General features: G+C 39.7%; 1 protein-coding gene across 3 annotated transcripts in view; it reads right to left on the reverse strand.

The window, feature by feature from the left end:
* Nucleotides 1-12,333: 12,333 nt before the first annotated feature.
* Nucleotides 12,334-20,341, reverse strand: part of pcdh17 (protocadherin 17) — a 61,964-nt gene continuing 53,956 nt past the window's right edge. For all 3 annotated transcript variants that reach the window (XM_061741384.1, XM_061741393.1, XM_061741376.1), the window contains exon 5: nt 12,334-16,320. In XM_061741384.1, coding sequence (XP_061597368.1) covers nt 15,623-16,320 — 698 coding nt within the window. In that variant the 3' untranslated portion in view covers nt 12,334-15,622. The remainder of the gene's footprint in view (nt 16,321-20,341) is intronic.

Here is a 20,341-nt window from a genome sequence, read left to right on the forward strand (position 1 = left end):
CAAAATCAGAGAGGACTTCAATCATCACTGACATGTTTTCTGGCTAAAAGCATCCATCATACAAGCGGATTCTCAGACTCTTTTTTTTCCTTGCATTTTTTTTAAAGAGCAAGATTATCAATATATATCTATGGATTATCTATACTACTTTACACGCAGCATATTCTTGCTGATATCTCAACTTAAACGTTTTTTTTATTTAGATTTACAGTGAATTATAAAAGGGAAATAAAACTACTCATCTACGGTTATGTTATGTTATGTATGGAACCCTCTTTAATGCTGCGACCTCCACACACAACAGTTAACATAAGCTGTTTGAGGACACTGCTGATGAGAAGTGCTAAACAGACAGCCTGCACTCCTGGCATTGAATCTCAGCCAGTAATTGTTGGAAATGTCATTCGTGTTGTTATTTTAACAAAGTAAGCAACTATGGCAGATAAAGAGCACAAGCTATTACGATAAATGTAATAATTTGTCCCAGTAATTTATTTTTCCCAATCACTCTGATTTATTATGAAGCAAATATAATTGGAGAGTGCAAGGGTACTCTACTACGTCTACTTTTACTTTCACCTGCATATATGGAGCTCAGCATATATAGCAAACTTCATTGTCAAAATGACATTGTGGAAAAGCTCAGTTAATGATGGCATGACTAATTGATATTAGAGCAAAGGATCAATGGTGCGACTCTGTCAAAGGAGAAAAGCTTCAGCGGGAAGAACTTTGTCCCCAAAGTCATATTCTGTTACTGTAATATTGACCTTCCTGTTCACTCCTTCCATTCGGTTCAAAGCACATCCTGTTGTAATCGCCCCCCCATTAGGCTATCTGTCTTTTCTTTCATTCAATACATCCTTTCTGTGATGGCCTTCGTGGTGAGCTATCAACAAAGTCTAATAGGGAATTTTCATGCTCTATTGATTGTAAAAATAACTGATACGAAAATATAAGTTAGAAAAAAAAACTCTCATCAAGCTCTAGATTAACATGTTGGTCACGATGTGGTGAAAGAGGTTCCAAACACAGTAGCACACAGGAGGCAGCCAGATAAAGTACAAAAAAGAGACTTTCCTGCAAGAACAAAAGCTGAAGATGTTGTAAAGAATAAATGCACACAAACTAAGATGCAAAAAAACCCAACATAAACCAAGAAGCCTGAATGGACCTCAAATAAAACAAGTTACAATGATCTGCAAAGGACAAAGAAATCTGTGCAGCACGCATATGGAAGAAGGTAATCACTTGAAAGAAACCAATGAACAACAGGTGGAAACAATCAGGAAAGTGAAACCAAGAGAGAAGGGGTGGGAATCAAAACTCAGCTGAATTCACAGATAAGAGGCGGTTTCAAAATAAGGCAGGAAATAAGGCAAATCTAACACAGAGCAGGAGCTTTTGGAAAGCAATGTATGGAATAAGCCCAGAATGAATCGAACAAAACCGCGAGAACTCGGAATGCCGGAAAGACCACGGAAAAATATAGCATGGTATTTTTGCTTTTTACGTTTGGCTGTTTATGTATATTTAAAACTAAAACAAACTGATATATAATAAGCAACAATTACTTGTACAAAAATATCAAAGAAAATAACCTTGATAAATCTCTAGTGGCAAGAAACGCTGGAGATAACTCCCTTATCTCAAGCGTCATTAGAAATACCTAAAGATGAAAAAGATACCAATAACAAGAGCCAAAATAGTGCATGGAATAGTATTAAAAGTCCATGTGGCATTTAGTGAAAGGTCCCTTTAGCACTTGAGTGTCTTACACACAAGTCATTGGATATTTATGAATTGATTCAGCAATGTCAGTCAGTTCTGCACTTAGCCAGAGGCACTAATCCATGTGATGGAACTCATTCGTCTACTTCATATTAAGTTTCCTGTGCTGCTTATTGACCTTTTCATCTAACATTTTTTCCCCCACTGATGTTGAACTGGTCCTTTCACAGAAACTGTCTGGAGCCAAAATATGTGGTTGCTTTCCATTCTACTTCAGGTGAGAAACACCTGAATGCTCTCCACAAATGTGAATAGACATGAAAGAAAACTTACCAAGGTTTCTGGAGTGGTTGAATCTAATGAATATGAGCTCATTTTTGTTCAAACTCTTCATCACACCTTTAAGGTACAGTAATTATTTTCAGTTTCTCCGTAAGTATAAATAACAAATTGAACAATGGGAGGAAATATGATGAGAGGAAAGGTCAGACAGCGGTGCAGCTTCAGCTTTAAAAATGCTACATGGCTTTTAAAAATAAGATTTTATAAATAGAGTATACAAATGGTTTCCAGTTGGTCAATACCAAAACAAATTCAATAGGGCACAAAGAGCTTCACAATACAGCATCCTAAAAAGTAGTTTTTTCTTTTCTTTGATCAAGGCAATCCTTTTAAACACTCTTTGAGGCACTGCTAGCATAGATATATTTGTATTTCACAATTACCATGACCAAGAACCAAGAATTTAAGTTCCAAGTGGTGTATCCAAGTGGCAAAATAAATTAACCTGGGAAATGACTCACAACAACATGTAATGTTTTTCATTGTGACCGATGATATGTACCCTTCTTTCAGAGGATTTGAGAGGATAGGTTCCAGCCAGTTGCTGCTAATCATCATTGATGAACTGATGATCAGCAGGTCTGCAGACCTAAAACCAGAAATGTTAATGGTTTGCTGGTTTGAATATTCACAAGTGTGTTAACACAATGCCAAGAGGTAAGACTCAGGTAATGGTTTTCTATAAGCAACTGTTGCATGAAATCAGTTTGGAAGTGTTCAACAGTGAGAATGATTTATCACAAGTGATTAAACACAGTTCTCAGTCTAGGTGTGGGCATACCATCACATTCATAACCAGTCAGACCATGCAATATGAAGAAAGATCCCAGAGCTACATCTCAGATGCTTAGCCAGTCTTTGTCAAGGACAGTACAATAAGAAGCTGGAACAAGTATGGTTTATCGTGAAGGATTGTCATGAGAAAGCTGATTCCTTTTGAAAAGAACATGGAAACACAACTGATTGTAAACTGCATCTGAGTAAACCAAAAGCCTTCTGGAACGTTTTGTGGAAAAAAAAAAAAAAAATTGAATTTTTCAGCCTTAACGTCCAGTGCCATGTTTGGAAAAGGCCAAACAACATTTCAGCAGAAACCCCTGACCTACTGCCACAAATGGCAGTGGAGGAATGATGGTGTTGGGTTGTTGTTCAGCCACCCAGTCATCCCAGTCATCTTGCAGTCACTGATTCAACCATGACCTCTGCGTTATAGTCCAGGGGCAACAGCCAAATTCATCAATTAAAACTTGATTTAAATGTGGCCGTGCACCAAATAAAAATAATAAAATATAAAATTCACATCACACAGGCTGGGAAAAAAGAGATTTTGATGATTTGAGAAAAAAAAAAACCCTTGTAAAAGACTACACTTTGTCACAACTGAAATGTTGTGGCAGGATCTTAAGAGAGTTGGGGATAAAAGAAAAAAGAAAATGACAAAACATCTCAATGAAGTGATGTCATAAAGTTAAATGGTCTAAAATTCAACCCTAACCATGTGAGAAACTGACAAAGTCATTCAAGAAATGACTAAAATTATTGTGGAAAAGTGTAAAATAACCTGAGCAAGACAGCATTTATTTACATTTAAGAACAACCTTTTCTTAACCTTAGCAGAAATGAGTCTGCATGTTAACTGTGAGGGGCCTGCACGTTGCACACCTACCACCCAGCCCTGCCGCTGGTGGCTGACTCCACCAAACCACATTTATGTGCTTGAGAAAGCCTAATAGAGAAAGCAGTTTAGTTATATATGAACATAATTTATTTGGAGACAAGGTTGTGTTATTCGACTTGTGTTCATAATTCCATTAGCGCTCATCTTTCTTGCGCACACACGCATACACGCACACACTCAATGTCACAGTCACACTGCTTGTATCGTAATTTGCGGTACCCTCCTGAACACTATCACAAATGAAAGGAGGATCCTTGTCCTCTAACAATATGGTATAATGAATGTCTTGTCTCCCTCCCGTTGAAAAATCCTTTCTTAATTTGCACTTTTAGCCAGCTCAGTGCAGAGCAGTACTTGATTAGATCTCATCAGTACAGTATTTGGATCAAGGACCTTGATTATAATGAAAAAAATATGATTTTTCTAAAGAGAGTTGAGGTTCACTCTCATCAAAGATTAAACAACTAAATGAGGGATAGACTCACTTAGCTGTTTACACACCAAGCTTTATGCAAAATATTGCAAAAAAAATTTTTTTTACAAATAAACATGCATACTGTCTATGATGTTTTCATCATAATTACATCAGCTTTTTGTTATTTTTGTTTTCAATTGACCCTTTGTTAGCCTTCTGATTGGTCCCTGACTGACCAATCAGAAAAAATCATTCTCCTTGACTGACCAATCAGGAAAATCATTCTCCGTTGCTACTTCCGGGCAGAATATCCGGTTGGACAAAACAGCCGTCTCTCTCGTTCACAACAATGGAAAAAGCGTCGTTTTTACTTGCCTTGTATTCAAATCACTGGGAATATTTTTTTAAAACTTTGTATTAGGAACACTTCGGAGCACACTGCACACACAGGGACGGACTGGGACTAAAAAACGGCCCTGGAGTTTGACTAGGCCCAGCCCAAAGCAATCAGCGCGCGGAAACTCAACAAAAACAACATTAACGCCTGGCATGAGTGTCACAATACTTAATTCTGGCTCATGATACTATACAATCCAAATTATAGCAATAGCACTGATGTTGACTAGATGTGTTAAGAGCATAGTATTCTAGTTTAACTTGAATACTGTCACATAGAAATTAAGGTCTCACTGCAGTTATGATAAATCACAATGTAAAGAGGCTGTAAATATACAGTTTAACTTGAATACTCACATAGAAATGAAGGTTGAATACTAACCTATAAAAACAAACCAGCAATGTCATTTTTCTCAATGTTTAGGGATAAGGAGTTTCTTCAACAGGTCCCTTTTTTCTGCAACTCTGTCATTGTCAAGGGACATGAGGATGTCTTTCTCTGTGGTCATAAGCATGAATTCTTCCAGGTGTTCTTGTGACTGTGTGCTCCCCCCTCACAAAAGAAAAACAGAGAAACATATTTTCTCATCAACAAAACATGTTATTTAATTGTCTGAAAGATTTTTCAAATGTTATTTCATTGTCTGAAAAATGGTTCAAATGTTATTTTATTGTCCGAAAAATGGTTCAAATATGTTATTTTGTTACTTGGAAAATTTTAAATATGTTTTGTTGATGAGAAAATATGTTTCTCTATTTTTCTTATTTTTGTGAGGGGGGATAGACTATTGTTTTTTTTCAGCACTACCTTGTTCTCTATAGCTGATATTACATGAATTACTCCTATGTGGGATCAATAAAGCTCTTATTTTTGCCATCTGAGAAAATTAAATATATTATATTTGGTGCCTAACTGTTTCCCAAGTATATTAGTGCGTGTGTGAATGAATAAATGAGACGTAAAACTAGGGCTGAACGATTTTTGAAAATAATCTAATTGCGATTTTTTTCCTCAATATTGCGATTGCGATTTAATATGCTATTATTTTTTCAAGGCCCTGTTCTCATGTATTTTTCATCTAAACAAGCCACAAATCAATCTGTTTTATAATAAACAATGTCAGATTTATTTAAAGCACAGATTACAACAATAAAGAAAACAAATCTGTGGCTTTACCTCTTTAACACGTCTACACACGTCTGTACACACGAGTGTTATGGGTCGTTCTCTCTGAACCGAATCACACGACCCCAAACCGGGTTAAACTTTAGACAAAACGAGGCGTAGTTTAATAGAAAAACATAGAAAAACTCCCACAGGGAACTCAGAACTTCTTCACAAATAACTTAAAAATCACAGAGAGGAAAAAACACCAGCAAACTAACAAACAAACCAACAAAGCTCACAGAGTTAACAAAACGAGCAATGAACAACTGGCATCCCCATTCGTTAACTTCTCCTCCTGATAAACTGAAGGGCTGCAGGTGTGGTTTAAGGCTGATTTATAGTTCCGCATTAAATCGACGCAGAGCCTACGCCGTAGGGTACGCGGTACGCGCACCGTACGGCGCGCGTGGCCGCGTAACCTACGCCGTAGTTCTGCGTCGGTCCAACGCGGAACCATAAATCAAGCTTCACAGCGCGACTCACTGCCACCGGCGCGCGCCCGGCTCATGCTCGTCGCCGCGCAGCTTCTCGCCACGCCGACTCCACGCTCATATATTTAATACATGTATAAAGCCCATATATTTATAAAGCCCCGCCTGGCCGAGCCCTAACACTGAGGCCATGTTAGATAGGTACACAGCACGCGGACCGTCCTGGACTACCGGCCGTTCAGATCCAGATCACACAGATGGCCAGTCCGCCCCTGTGCACACAGTGTAGTGAGGATGCAGCGTATTTTTATCCCCAAACTGGCAGAAATCCGATCCGTACTGCCAAAACAAAGTCGGCTCGCAAGCAGGCTACAACCGAGAAAGCGTTTATTTATTTATCTTAAAATGGTTAAGCGGTGTGTTTGGGGCACTTGTAAAAGTGACACGTAAGCCAGAGAGAAAAACAGCAATACATTTCACCACAAAACCAACGGTAGATTACGACAAATGTCTGCTTTGGATAAAGCTATGTGAACGGCCGTGCTCGCAGTTCAACCCTTCCATCAGCTAAACTGATCAAAAGATCTTGTTTTCACCGAAAACCTAGGTTTTTTAAACTCACTACACGGTACCTGAAGTGTTCCTTTTTATTTATATCTAGTTGATGTTGATTTTCTTTGGTCCAATAATTAGAAAGTGATGTAAAACCCTGTGTTTACAATGGAAGTGTATGGGAGAGATGATAGTTTTGTCCGACCTAGCAACAGGGGCGGGGCTTGACAAAGAGTCAATTGACTGCATTTTCTGAAACGGGATGTGTTGCACGACACATGCAGTAGATCTATGCCCACCTATGCATCTATGTCTTACTGGTTTTGTTTTAAAGGGGACCTATTATGAAAAACAAGTTTTTTCTTGTTTTAACATATATAAAGTGGTCTCCCCTCACCCTGCCAACACAGGGGAGATGAAATCCCATGAATTTCTGCAGGGTCTGTATCCCCCGCCCGAATGAATCTTCCAGTGTCATGTGACTTTTTTGAGCCGTTCAGATTCTGCTCCCGTCGTTACGTAACGACGGGAGCAGATTTCCATAGGTCGGCCTCCGCTGCTGAAACCACGCCCACCACTCTCTCCGCCGGCTGGAGCTCCGCCATTGTTTAGAAGCGGTGGCTGTTTCCACAGCGAGGGAGAGTTAAAATGAGGTTTTGCATCGACATTTACTCTCATAAAAAGGATCAGTTCCCACAGTACGGACCCGGAAACTGCACACAAGTCAGCGGTAAGTGACGTTATTTTTTTATGTTATTTATATTTGTCTAAAAGTTTGTTTTTGCATGGGCTAAGTATTTAGCTTAGCTCCGGAGCACCGGGGCCGCTCACCGGTCCGGTTCGTGAGCAGCTCCGGAGCTGCCGGAGCTGCTCACGGACCGGACCGGTGAGGAGCCCCGGGCCCCGGCGGCTCCAGTGTTCCCCTAACGGAGCCACTCACTCGTTAGGTAAATTAGTAATACATTTTTTTTCTCTGTCTGGTTTCAGATCTTCCAAGCAATGCACCTGAAGCTGTTCAACGATACCTTCAGAAAACACACGGTCCTTCCTTGAGCCAGCAATAGTGCATAAATGTTATTTATATACAACTCATGTTTTATTTTTTTAACAATAAAGTTGCCATTTGTGAAAATTCAGTGTTGTGATTTCTTTACAGTTAACATGATTCATTTGTCTTGTAACAAAAGAAATGATGAGAAATCTTCCTGTGTGAAGACGAGGTGACTAAAGGCTGATTTATGGTTCCGCGTTACACCAACGCAGAGCCTACGGCGTAGGGTATGCGTCGATTTAACGCAGAACCGTAAATCAGGCTTTAAGATCCGTGTAACTGCATGAGAGCGTCCGACTATCATGTCGAGCTGCGTGACATCGGACGCTCTCTGTCCACACTGAAACCGTTAAACTCGCGGCCAGTTAGGACAGTCTAATACAAAAAAAAAAAAAGCCATGGAAATGATTTTGTCGCAGAAGCTTCTTGCATGGGAGACGTTTTGTGTACGCAGCCGCTACTCTTCTGCCCGGAGCGACGCTTATTCTCCTCCCCTCCTACACGTCATTCAAGCAGCCAATCAGCACAGAGCCTCATTATCATAGCCTCGCCTCCCCTCAGAATGAAGCACAGAAAAAGACTTCAGAAGCGGTAAAACTAGAGACATGGCCCACAGGCTGAATTTCTGATTTTCTGATGTAGAAAAAACAAGCTTTAGATTGTTTAAAATATACATTAAATGCCATAATATGTCCCTGTTAACTTAACTTGCTGCTACCTTGGACGCAGTCCTCTGCAGGGTAAATATTCCATGCATTTTTTGCAGTCTCAGTGGCAAGTTGTGTGATTTGTAAAGTTCTGCACTGAAGTTAATGGACATGAACAAAAAGATGGCCTGTTGTGTGCTTGAAGGTACGCTGCAAGTTTAAAGAAAACTGTCACCACTAGGCAAAACAAATTGACCCTGTAAGAACCTGCTGCAGTCCTAGAAGTGTTTTTTTTTCTGTGTGAGAGTGCATCGGCTATCTTTTTAATTAATATCTGCCTTGAGGCGACTTGTTACATACAGACAGATAAAAGCCTTGCTGCATACCAATGGTCTGTGTATCGAGTATGGTGTAAAAGATTCTCTGAAATTAAAATTAATTTGATTGAGTCTTCTTCAAATCATATATGATGCATGGATATTGTATCTTGATGTATTTGAATGAGATATTTCAGCAATAGATTTTTGTCCAAAAAACATTAGTTTGAATTAAAATGAATCTACCACCAACATTTTTTATCTATTCAAAACTAAGACAAATATGGTTGTATCATATATATACATTTACATATACATACATATACACACACACACATATATATATATATATATATATATATATATATATATATATATATATATAAAAAACATAGGTTCACTTCAACTATGAGAGACAGAATGGGGGGAAAGAATCCAGGAAATCACATTCATTCAGGCTGGGAAGACTGAATCTGCAATAGGTAAGCAGCTTGGTTGAAGAAATCAACTGTGAGAGCAATTATTATAAAATGGAAGACATACAAGACCACTGATAATCTCCCTCGATCTGGAGCTCCACTAAAGATCTCACCCCGTGGGGTAAAAATGATCACAAGAACGGTGATTAAAAATCCCAGAACCACACAGGGCTGTGAATGACCTGCAGAGAGCTGGGACCAAAGTAACAAAGGTACCATCAGTAACACACTACGCTCCCAGGGATTCAGATCCTGCTGTACCAGACGTGTCTCCCTGCTTAAGCCAGTACATGTCCAGGCCCGTCTGAAGTTTGCTAGAGAGCATTTGGATGATGCAGAAGAGGATTGGGAGAATGTTATATGGTCAGATGAAACCAAAAGAGAACTTTTTGGTAGAAACATAACTTGTCGTGTTTGGAGGAGAAAGAAAGCTGAGTTGCATCCAAAGAACACCATACCTACTGTGAAGCATGGCGGTGGACACATCATGCTTTGGGGACCCCCGGTCATCCCGTTGCTGCTTCCACCTGCCTGCTGTGTGCTGTTGACGTCCCCTACCCCCAGTCTGGCCCTCGGCAGGAGGGTCCCCCCTTATGAGCCTGGTCCTGCTCAAGGTTTCTTCCCTCCTATAGGGGAGTTTTTCCTTGCCACTGTTTGGCTTAAGGCTTTTCTCCCACTATGGGAGTTTTTACCTGCCATTGTTTATGTAATAATTTGCTCAGGGGTTTATGTTCTGGGTCTCTGGAAAACGTCTAGAGACAACTTTTGTTGTATTAGACGCTATATAAATAAAATTGATTTGAATTGAATGTTTTTCTGCAAAGGGACCTGGACGACTGATCAGTGTAAGGGAAAGAATGAACGGGCCCATGTATCGTGAGATTTTGAGTGAAAACCTCCTTCCATCAGCAAGGGCATTGAAGATGAAACGTGGGTCTTTCAGCATGACAATGATCCCAAACACATCACCCGGGCAACGAAGGAGTGGCTTCATAAGAAACATTTCAAGGTCCTGGAATGGCCTAGCCAGTCTCCAGATCTCAACCCCAAAGAAAATCTTTGGAGGGAGTTGAAAGTCTGTGTTGCCCAGCGACAGCCCCGAAACATCACTGCTCTAGAGGAGATCTGCATGGAGGAATGGGCCAAAATACCAGAAACAGTGTGTGAAAACCTTGTGAAGACTTACAGAAAACATTTGACCTCTGTCATTGCCAACAAAGGGTATGTAACAAAGTATTGAGCTGAACATTTGTTTTTCACCAAATACTTATTCTCCACTATAATTTGCAAATACATTCTTTAAAAATCAGACAATGTAATTTTTTTTTCATTTTGTGTCTAATAGTTGAGATATACCTGTGATGAAAATTACAGACCTCTCTTATCTTTTTAAGTGGGAGAACTTGCACAACTGGCATCTGATTAAATACTTTTTTGCCCCACTGTATATATATATATATGCATATGTATATTTCCCCGATCCTCAATTCTTTTCCCTATCAAAGGTTTTAAGCAATTAATGGCTGTTTGGAAGTGTGAAGATGGTCAAGGGTTTAAATGGCCAACAGTCTGGGAAATTATTAACTTTAATTCTTGGTAGATTGATGTGTGGAGTCACAAATTATCGTGCACCTGAACAATTAAGCAGATATGATGGAACCATTTTTCTTACATAAATGCAACACTGAAAATCAGACTAAGTTGTCATTTTGCATGATGAAATACCACACTAAACTATTACAAACCACTTTTAACACAATCACTCTTCAGGTTTGTGTCAGTTTTAACCTATTATCAGTTATAATTTAAGAAAACCAAATCTGACTGAGCAGACTGGAAGCGTCAGCCTGCCGAAGAGATTTCTTTTCGGCCTCCGAATGGTTCAAATGAAAAATCTGTTTTTGAGAAGCACTGGTTCGCATAATTTAAAGCCCCAATTTATTTGCCTCAGAGCAATTAGAGAAAAGGCATGGGCTGTAATCTTATGTGCAGCCAAAATGTAAACTAATATGATGTATGAAGAATAATTTGCCCAAAGCAAGTCGCTGTCCGGGTGTGTCTGTGTGAACGGGTGCACATGCATGTGTATGCAGGATCTCATTGGAGGTACTTGTACATATGCATTCAACTACAAATTAAAAATCAACAACTCTGTTTAATCATAGTGGAGGTATGCTGGAAACAAACATTGCAGTCCTGTTGGATGAGAAAAAATTGTCCGTTTAGCTGCTTGAGGGAAGAGAAAGTATGGGATGAGCTTATCTCTGAGGAGAAATCAAATCAGAACCATGACTAACCATTCTTCAACCAACTCATACAAGTACAAGAGAAAACATTATTAGCAATTGCCTTTTTATTAGATCTTTTGAGGGTTTTTTTGTTGGTTTTTTTTTCAGATAGATCACAATGAACACAGCCTTTAGACAATAGCAGTTGAAATAATCCATACAAATTAATGTCTCTGGTCTTTGCACCAGTTGCCCATTTTAGCGTTGATCCTATGCTATCAGCGTGGGCCTGGGGGTGAGGGGGGACAACACTGACAAACATCGGGTGCTTGTTTTGACTAACCAAAAAGGCATATTGCCTCTATGTGTGGATGAAGCAGTGACTGTCTGAGTCTGTGCACTTGCATCAGCGTGAGTAATAGACCAGAGGTGGTTAGTCGCATTCAACAAGGCCTTTCCTAATCACTTGGTAAAGCCAACAGTCTCAAGTGGGCAAAAAATATCCCACTCTAGACTTGAGTAATCCACTGCCAACAGTGTATGATGCCAGTATGTAATTAGACAATAATGAGAGGCCTCACATTATACTCAATCTCTAAACTTCTGAGGCCAAACCATGTGTGGTCTTAACAGCAGCCTCTGCTCTATTAAACAGCAAATAGCCTGAGAAAAAAGGCCATGGCTTTCGAGAATTCCTTCAGTCTGCTGGACCCGACTCATTTCCTTACCCTCAGATAGTGAGTGTAAGTGCGGCCGGGTCCAGGGAACACCATTAGAGGGGACAGCACTTTGAACTGTGACAGTGACTGTTTGTGGCAGCCAAGTTCTGAGTAAAACAACTGAATCTTGGGATGGCCTCTTCTCTTTGTGGTAATTAATGACAAAATAAGAGACACCATAGAAATAGAGGTTTAATGCGACTTGGAATTAAATCTGTGGGTAACAGAAATTGAAGAAGAAAGGAATTATTTATTAAAAACAAAGAGGACATGAAGGGGACTCAAACACACAAGCACACACACTCAGACACGTTTGTCTCAGTAACTTCGTGGGGACAATAAATTGATAGAATGAAGTAGAGTTTTGCCCTCTCTTTCAGCCTTTATTTTATTTTCACTGGTTATGAATTTAAATGAAAGGCAGTGTGTTGCTGAAATGCCTCAGTGTTTTTGTGAGTGTGTGCCACGGCACTTCTGTCTGGATCAAAGCTGAATGCGCACTTCGAGCAGCTTACTTTAAGTGTTTGTACTGTTTGTAGGATGTGAATGTGAGGCTTGGTTGATTCATCAAGATATCTAAAATGTAACAAAAAAATAAAAAAATCCCATTTTAAAAGAACCATAAATATTTTCCTACTAAGTCAAAGCCTCCAAGCCTTCTCTAAAAACAGCCTCTGCCATCTCCCAGGAAAAGAGCGAGGGTAAACCTAAACCAAATACTTTCCAGATGAAAGAGAGGAGAAAATCCAACAGTTACTTTTCCCCTTAGAGGCAAGAAAGTAAACAGTTGTACCAAAGAGAAGTTAGGAAATGACTAACAAAATACAAAAAAGAAGCCTATAAAATACAGAATGGAACACTGAAAGAAGATACCCCAAACATGCACCACAATAAGGAAAAAAGAAGCAGGAACTGAAATCTCAAATGACTCAGATATGATGAGTACGGGAGACAATGTGTTATATCTGCTGTCGAAATTCCAGTTCAGTCCAGTACGGATGCCACACAGACACCAGTCACTGTTCCCTCTCATGGCTGCGCGTTACATTTGGTGATTGTGGTCACATTTTCCAAAACACATCGAGTCTAGTATCCTACTTTTCTTTGTATTTTAATTGTCAGAGATCATTAGAAAAAAACACCTCCCGCTATTGTTTTCGAGAACGGCTGGAGCGTGCCAAAATTTTCAAAAATAAATGTCTGTATCTGTTTTTTTTTCTCTCATTTTAAGAAAGCCTGAATGCGAAGACACTTGGTCATGTAAACCGTGTATCTAAACAGCTAAGACATCAAATCCAAATAACTTCAGATAGGATTTGAGATGTCAAGTTTTCTCTGCAAAGTATGAGAATTTTAACATGTATTGAGAAGGAGTACATACATTAACAACACAGACTGCTGAAAAAAGAACCTGTATTGGTCCTTTATAGAAAATGCACATTCTGGTGGACCAGGGCTTTATAAGCAGTCACTAAGCTCCACAGATACAACAAGCTCTCTGCAGAGACAGTAAGGCAGTTTTATGATCACCAAGGAAATCAATCCACTTTTCATATGGCAGGTTTCTTTTTTTCCCTTTTTTGTCTTTTTTGGAAGGAAAGTAAAAACATTTGGAACAGAAAATACACAGACTAGTTATTGTTAAAGAAAATAGCTGCCCTGTAAAAATCTGCTCAGTAAAAATATTCAAATTGTTTGCTTGTGGTTGTTGCTTTTTGTTATTGGGTTGAATTGTATTCTAGATATCAGCTGGCTCATTAAGCTTTCAACAGTTATTGTATTTGATCCAGCTGGATCTCGTGGGGTAAAAGGAGGCGACATCTCAAAAGCACTGAAGCCAGCCTGCAGAGATGCATAATAGACATGAAAGAAGAAACACCAACAAAACCCAAACTAAAGCAAACTCACAGAGTTCGACAGCTACTAAGGCAACTTTTGCCAAATACAATATAAGCCCATGTATATTGCAACACAACAATATATTAATTTAATAAAATACACAATATAGCTTTTGTACACATAACAATTTGGCTCAAATGCACAGAAATTGCAGTAAAATCAATAAAAAATATGTCAGATTTTTGATGTAAACACATCTAAATTGAATACATATACACATATAATGATATTATGTATAGTGATAATGTGAAGGGACATTTTGTTTCTTCATATTTTTGGATATTGGTCTTTAAAACAATGGCAGTGTCCTTTTGCAGTTCTTTGAGTTAACACGCTGAACTTGGCCTCAACTCCAGGACACTTTTTTGCTGAGATTACTCATTTCTTTTCTTTTTTTTTCCTTATAAAATGTATGAATATTCTGTTTATATTTGGACACTATACACTGATTCATACATACAGTCATCCATATTATCATATAGATATCATTTTTTCACAGTCGATCAAAAATGTCCCTTTTTATACAACTTGTGATCGCCTTAAGGCATCGCCACACACATGATAACTCACTGTACACGAGGGACTAAAAGCTGATGATGTACATGTAGACGACAGTTCCACAGATAGAGAGTTGTGTGTGAGCACTCTCGTATGCGTTTTGTGTGTGTTTGCGTGTGGTGGGCCATAGGGGCAAGTGTGTGTCAGCTTCTGTATCCGCAAGGTGTAGTGCACCTGTGTAAAGTTGATGTGTGCGACGACATTACTCAGCAACATGGACGTTTAAATAGATGCGTGAGACAGACACAGCTTACACATGTTGTTACAAATGACAGATGAAACATGGTTACACTGTTAATATTTCTCCTTCAGTGGAGCAGTGAAGCAGCTCCAACTCCTGGCCGTACACAATAACCCCCCCACCCACCACCCACCCACCCTCCGGGAGTTACCAATCTCTTCTGGTACAGAATCCATTGCACGTTGAACACCTACAGTGTATTAAATTCAAAAAAAGAAAAGGTGTATTTCAGTCATTCACTGTCCCGGACACATTAGCATTCCATCTCTCTGTCACCGCATCGATTGTCGCGTCTGACCATAAATAGTCCCTTTCCAATTCGGTTTCAATGTCCATAACACGTAACAGAAATTCACCTACACACACGGAGATATGTAGGATTTCACGAAGGACCATGAACAACACACATATGAGCTGGTGGGCACTTAGATAAGAGCTTGCGAGGTGCCAGAGGTATTAAACCTATGCAATTTGCTTAAGAATTCAAAACAAAATGTCTATAAATTCAGTAGAAGTCAGATGTCAGTTTCTTTTTGTTGGTAGGGTTACTTAGCACCGAAACTGGTGCCATGTGACTGACATAAAGCAAATGTCTGATAGTCCAGTGTTGGTACTTTTCTACAACAAATACAGGGAAAAAGAGCCCCATTTATAAGAGCCATTTAACCTTTTAACTTTGTTTTGGTGACAGTTTTGGCATGAGAGTTTTTGGAGTAGAATCCTACCCCTCTCTCTACCTTCCTACTTCGTTATTCTTGCAGTCCTTTGTGTCACTTTCTCAGTGTGCCGCTGGCTTCCTTTCCTCTGCAGTCCTGTAAGAGTTTGTCGATGTCTCTCACCACCTGGTCAGCGTCCATTCCGTCCCGGCTTGCGTCTGGCTCCACCTGCTCCAGGACACACTCCATTTCACCGGCCGCCTCCTGACTGATCCGCGAGCGGGCCTCCGCGAGCACCTTGGCCACCGGGTCTGAGGGAGGCAAGGACGGGTAAATCCCCTGGTCTCTGGTTTGTTTGGTCGGGGACAGGTACTGACCATCAGGAGGCCCGTAGTGGCCAGAGCAGGAGGCAGGAGGAGGTTTGCCCTCAGCCCCGTCTGCTGGGCTTTTGACCGAGGAGCAGGGAGACATGGTGGAGCAGCCCTTGCTGGGACTGCTGGAGGCTGAAGGTACCTCTTGGAGCAGCGGGCTCAGGGCCCGTTTCGCTTTCAGGTAGGGCTTTACGTTGGCAACCAGGATGGTATGGTCACGTCTCTCTTTGCCAAAAGTGCAGAATGTTTTCTTGCCATTGGGGTTGACAGTCTCATAGGTCTCAGTCTCAGGAACAGTCTCCATCCCCGCTGGCACGAACATATTGTTGCGGTAGTCAATACCCTCTGCTTGGTTTCCACCCGCCGGGAACTGAGGCATCCAGCAGCGGTCAGAATGACCCAGCACTCTGCACTCTTCTGTGCAATTCACACAATCCTCATCTGCAGAAAAAAGGGAGGGGATGGATGGAGAAGAAAGTAATATTCATGTCAGTACTGTGCATGAAATAGAATAAAACCACACAGTGAGAGGGTAATTGAATCATACTGCTATTAATACACTGAACCAAACTGAAGGTGTCGAAGCCTTAAGCTATAGAAGTAGGCCATAGGCTAAAATACAACCTATAAAAAAAGGACAGCCTACTAAAGATGTCCCATTCTTAATAAAGCACATTTCAATATATGCAAGTTTACACATATAGATGTACAGAGCCTTCCAGGGTGAAACAGGGGGGCACCTGCTTGCATTTTCCAATGGTCTGATCAAGGGGATGGCAGAGTGTACAGAAAAGATGGGGAGAGAGGAAGAGAAAAACAACAACAGTTGAGGTTTGGCAAAGGCATAGTCCTGTTATCATAAATTCATGTCAGTGGGCTTTGAAGCCCTCCCTAGATAGAGAGGCTATGCCAAATGGCTTTTGCTTCTTCCCTGTGTGTCTGTGCCTGTTTTTTTTTTTTGTGTGGCCGCCTTAATGTTAGCGCGTGTGCTCATGTGTTTGAGTGGGTGTGTGTGTGTATCCTCCCCTTTCATCTCTATTCAGAAGGATGCACACTCTGGCTGATTATGGGAGTGTTCATGCCTGTGTCAAATAAATCCAGGACTTGGTTTGCAAAAAAAAAAGAAAAAGAAAAGTACTTTTTTTCTCCTCTTTTTGGATTTGAGCAGTTGTGGTAAAAAAAAACCCAAGTATTTAAATCAAAACAGGACATACAGAAAGACTGGATTCAGTAGTGACGATATGCAGGAGAATTGAACAATGCATTTCAGCCAGATCAAACAGGTTTACTATGCACAGGTTTCTAAAAAGAACTCTTCAAACATGATCTTTTCAGTTTATTTCAATGTAATGTAAACCTAAAGAGAAAAGGTTCAGTCCTAGTTAGATGAGTGTGATTTCTGTGTGGGTTGTCCAGAGTCAATACAGCATATCTCATCAAAATTTGACTTCATATAATCAAATCCATAAGATTTTCTAGAGCGCAGTAAAGCTTTTTGTCACTTCTTGTGCTTCTTGTGCTAAAGCTGATGATGAATTTTCATCTGTTTACACTCAAATGTGTGATCCTGGGGTGTAGTTTTGAGGGATTTGTTAACACAGGGCTTCAGTTGTTTTCTACAGCTTTGTTTTACTGGAAACTTTTAATGGAGAAAGAATGAGAAAACTCATAGTTGTGCAGCATTTCCACGATTATTCTCATCTAAATGCAGGTTGACAACATTACTGCTAATAGCTGTAAAGCGACCCCATCAGTTCCGTTATGCAATGCATGAACGTTCACAGCATGGTGAGAGTGCTGCTTTGAAGTCCACAAACTTGGGACTAATACAATCTTTCGCTGATCCGAGTGAGCAGGCAGAATGGATGTGCTTGAGTGCACTTGGCTTGGCCGTCTTCGGTGTGTTGCGGGTCAACAGCATAGATTCCTGAGAGACTGCCCTTCTAAGCTGTGGAGATGAGCCTAACACTTCACAAATGTTTGAAGAAGCCAAACAGCGCTAGCGAGGAGAACCTGACATTTCCCATGTCGAGGCAGTCATCTGAAGAGGAAATAAGGTGAGCTGGAAAGCAGAGGCTAGACCAATATGAAATAGACTACATTTAAATGGTGTAAGGGCCAGTAAATGTTTCTGCAAAGACTGTGGAGGGGTTTGTTCATCTTGTAAAAAAAAAAAAAAAAAAAGATATATATATATATATATATATATATATATATATATACATATATATAAAAATATATAAAAAAATTATATATATATATATATATATATATATATATATATATATATATATATATATATATATATATATATATACACATATATATATATATATATATATATATGTATAAAAATATAAATAATTTAAATGAATTAACATGTCAAAGCAAAATGATCGATGATTTTGTTGAAAGATTGTACAGGAAGAAATACAAACCTGAATACAATTTCCAACCAGAACACACTATTACTGTAATCCATCACCAAGGTTCAAAATGTGGAACCGAAATCTAACCACGCTTACCGGCAGACAACCGCTGCCTTTCACAAACCCAGCTTCCATGATTTCCACACATAAACAATTAACTTTGCCCCCACAACATCTTCATGCTCTCAGAGGCGATTGTCCATTCAGCATGTGCATATTAAAGCATAAATAATCCATGCAGACATATTTCCCTCTATTTAGTCGAAGGAAACCTCTGATAGATTATTCATGTCTCTGCTGCACGTACAACCTTGAGGCGTTCTCCTCATATCTATGGCTAACAATATGACATATGAGAGCAGGGGTGACATTCTTCTCCCTCTCTCGCGCTCTCTCTCTGTTTCTCCATCGTTGCTGCAGCAGCTCTCTGGGATGGGCAGTAGAGGCCTCAAACAAGGACACATTTGCGATTGTGATTATTTGGTTACCGAGCCCACTCCGACTCTCCCGCTGCAGTTTCTCTCATCATTGTGTGAGGTCCAAGATGAATTACACCGATATACACAATAAAATATGCAATCAGCTGTGATAATTTGATTCACCTCAAGGCCAATGATTTGGTTCAGTTCTGCAATAGATCTGGCAGCTAATGTGCATTATTTACTGTATTTTCAGGTCCCAGAAAATGATGGATAATAGAATCCCATTGCTATCTTGGTTTCAGGTGTATTGCTTTTTCTGCTGAAACGAACAGCAAAGAAAAGTTTTGAAAGTGGAGTCTTTAGGTCATTTCTTATTATTTTATTCTTATATAGTATATCTTTTATATAGTGTCACCGTGTGTGTAAGAAACCATAAAAACAAAACTGTGCATGTGCAAAGAGCTCATTCGTGCGACTCCTCTCTGCCGCTGAGTGAGAGCAGTGGCGGGGATATGTTTCGCTACATTTGTCACAGTGCGCTCCTTTTTATTTTTTTCTGAAAAAAGAGGTCTGAATAGACAAAGCCACTAAGTTGACAACAATAAGGGAACTGAAGCGTGATGTTCCCTCTTCTGAGTGGGAAGAGGGACGTGAGGGAGGCGAAGCGCCATGATAAATATTTCAACATTTTTAGGAACAAAGGCAAAAAAGAATTCAAAAAGCAAAAAATAAACATTGATCCAGAAAATAAATAGACAACTTTTTGTGCTCAATCATCTGTCCATCATTTTAGACCTGCATATGTTGCTCAGTCTTGTGTTTGTAGATATTTCCCCTCAAAAAATCTGTAATTGTCAAGTTCGATCTCTTAAGTTGTTCTAAATATTAAACCTCATGAGAGCTGGAATTTGGAGATCTTCAATTAAGAAGTTCTACCTTTTGTGTTCATTCATTATCAAGTATACAATAAAGCACTGGCCCTTGATTAGGCTGGTTGGTGAAGGTGCTATACACATGTGTACTTCAAATTTATGTCAAGGACATATATTACAAAATGACCCTAAACTTTTAACAGCACTGATTACCAAAGGAACTTAGATATCCAAAACGTGAGCTTGCCTGATCAAGAGTTAAGCAGTTCCTGCTTCTATCTTTGCAGCTCTACTGAAAACACTTGACCTGGATCTCTGACTGAAATCAAATATTACATTTCCATTGTCAACAAAAAGGTCTAATTAAACTCTATACGCTCTTTGGTAATTGTGCATGCTTTCTTAACAGCGAGCAGCCGGAGCTATCTTACTACCTCTGGCAGGGGTAATTACATTGCTTTTGGGGGGGATTTTAAAGACCGGGTAATAATGACTTAGATAGGGCGGCTCTGTAGCTGCCAGTTATCTTTAATGCTAAAACCACAGGAAACCGATATCAAAGTAGCAAAGCTGCAGTCAGAAATCGTTGACTCTTTAATTCTGCTAGATCGCAAAAAGAAGTAACATAAATTAATGTTTGCGGTTTACTGTTTATCAGAGTCAGATGTTACTGTGCGATGTTCGAAACCAAGGGTGAATTAGGCCTCTCCAAGTAAATAGAAAGATGAATCAAGACTTA

This window comes from Cololabis saira, chromosome 2 (assembly GCF_033807715.1).
Source record: "Cololabis saira isolate AMF1-May2022 chromosome 2, fColSai1.1, whole genome shotgun sequence".
Lineage (NCBI taxonomy): Eukaryota > Metazoa > Chordata > Actinopteri > Beloniformes > Belonidae > Cololabis > Cololabis saira.